This window comes from Microtus pennsylvanicus, chromosome 2, assembly GCF_037038515.1.
Source record: "Microtus pennsylvanicus isolate mMicPen1 chromosome 2, mMicPen1.hap1, whole genome shotgun sequence".
Taxonomy (NCBI): Eukaryota; Metazoa; Chordata; class Mammalia; order Rodentia; family Cricetidae; genus Microtus; species Microtus pennsylvanicus.
The window spans coordinates 71,911,921-71,914,186 of NC_134580.1; the positions used below are offsets into that span (position 1 = coordinate 71,911,921).

Genomic DNA, 2,266 nt, shown 5'->3' on the forward strand with positions numbered 1-2,266 from the left:
TGAGACTTTCTCAGGGACATAGAATTTTATGGTGACTGTGCTGAAATTCACACCTGGCAAAGATGAACTTCAAAATTTGTGCTTTTAGCTCAAATTCCTGTCAGGGTTAGGGCAGCCTAATCTTGGTACTTCAGTAAACACCCACCATGATTCTAAGAAGCCCTTAACAGTTAGAAAGCAGCATTGTATATGTCTGAATAATGTTTTATTAGAGATTGTGAATTAGCATTTTAATATTTTGCTTGTAAAAGTGTTTACACATTTTTATAGACAAAAAGTTTTGTATAACTATGTGTTATCATTATCCTTTTTTTTACAATGAACAACAAACAAGAACCATTTATTAAAACCAATATTAAAACTAACACAAATAGAAAACATCCTTAAGAATAAGAAAACAATGACTCAGGGGAGGGGAAGCTGGCTGGGGTGTCTGGGAGTGCAGCTGGGCTGAAATCAGGGGAGATTCTGTGGGGGAACAACAGGACTGGTGCTGTCTGCAGAGCAGAGAGATGAGGGATGCCGAGAGGAGCAAGGGGGCTGGGCTGCTCCTGGGGGAGTTAACTCCCCCAGAAGAACTTGCACTGTCTGCTGACAGGGTGAGAGGCTGAGCAGCTGCAGCATCCATGGTTGATGGCAGGAGTGGGGACCCAACTGCTGCTCCAGCTTCACACGTGGCACAGATGTTTCTCATGGGTTTTCCGCTCTCCGGCTTAGTGCACAAGGTGGTTCAGGCTTGAAAGTAGCTGGTTAACAGGCTTTGATGTTGGTTAACAGCCTGGAGGTCTAGATCTGTCCATGTGTGGCTCTCCCTGCAGCTCTGCGGATCTGGGCTTACTCATTCACTATCTTCTGAGTCACTGTCCACTTCTGCTTCCAAATTCATATGGATCTCATGGAAACGAACAAGAAGGTCTGAGTATGGCATGTTCAACATCAGGTAGGTCTTCACCTTCTTAAGAAGGGACAGGTCTGTGGTATTTGAAAAATCCCCAGGGAACTCGTCCATCCATGTGCGCAGGAGGGTACAGATGACGTTCTTTACTTTTTCATCCTCTTCACATTCAGGGCGGAAGTATGCATACCGCCTGAAGACTACGTTGAGTATCTGCTGGATGGTGGCACACATCGGGTATACGCACAGGAAGGCTATCAGAGAATTACGGTCCCCGTCCTGCACAGCAGTCAACATGTTATCCACCAGCACATCCAGCGTGTTGAAGCAGAACTCCTTTGGCTCATTTGGGGCAAACACCCCCGGCTCCTTTGGACCATGCTCCTTCGCATCCCTTAGACCAGACTCTACAAGGTCATTTGGGACAGACTCCTTCCTCTCCTCTGGAGCAGTCTTCTTCAGGACAATTGGGACAGACTCCTTCCTCTCCTCTGGGGCAGTCTTCTTCAGGACAATTGGGACAGACTCCTTCCTCTCCTCTGGGGCAGTCTTCTTCAGGACAATTGGAACAGACTCCTTCCTCTCCTCTGGGGCAGTCTTCTTCAGGACAATTGGGGCAGACTCCTTTGGTGCAGGCTCCTTCTCCACCTGAGGAGAGACCAAAGAGGATGATTCAAACAGGCACAGGACTGCAATGTTATGGTTATTATCATTCCACGTTTTCCTGATCCTTTACACTGCCAAATTCCAAGAGTGAAATTTGGAAAAACGGAGATTTCAGAGTGATTACCTGGTCTGAGCTGTCCTGGTCCTGGCTGTCCTGACTCAAGGTTTTTTCTTTCTGGCCAAATGGCCAGAGGCAGTGGAGCCAGGAGCAAACCCGGCTTCTCCAGGCACCATCATGGTCTCCATCGTGACCTTTAATTTTCTCGTTCTTGACGTCTGAGGCTCCACAAATTGGAAAACAACAGGAGAACATCCTGCTTTCTCTCCTGTCTGACGACAAGTGAGCCTACTTGGCTGTCTCTAGGCAGTTGGCTGCCTGGTTGCAGGGTTCTGCATTGTGATGTCATTCTTAAGGAAGTGAGGTCACTCCTGGAGTCCCCTTGCTTGAGTCTTCTCACACAGAGCTTTCCCAAAAGTCTCCTAGGCCCCCCCCCCCCCCAGGTGCACTACTTGACACAGATACAAAGGTGCTTCCTATTCTACTGCTCCCTGGGTACAGGCAGCACCTCGGTTTTGCAATCTGAGCCCCTAATGTTGACCTGGATCTGTTACCCTGATTCTAAACTCAACTTTAATTGGCCCAGCACACTGTAAACCCTTGTCATATAACTTGGTCTAGGCTACTATGTGTGTGTTCTGTGTGAA

General features: G+C 47.7%; 1 protein-coding gene across 1 annotated transcript; it reads right to left on the reverse strand.

Moving 5' to 3' along the window:
• Positions 1–316: 316 nt before the first annotated feature.
• Positions 317–1,874, reverse strand: LOC142844250 (uncharacterized). The gene is made up of 2 exons (XM_075962581.1): positions 1,686–1,874; positions 317–1,543 (listed from the first exon to the last, which is right to left on the reverse strand). The coding sequence occupies exons 1-2, from the start codon at positions 1,872–1,874 to the stop codon at positions 839–841; spliced, it is 894 nt and encodes a 297-aa protein (XP_075818696.1). The 3' UTR covers positions 317–838.
• Positions 1,875–2,266: the final 392 nt, after the last annotated feature.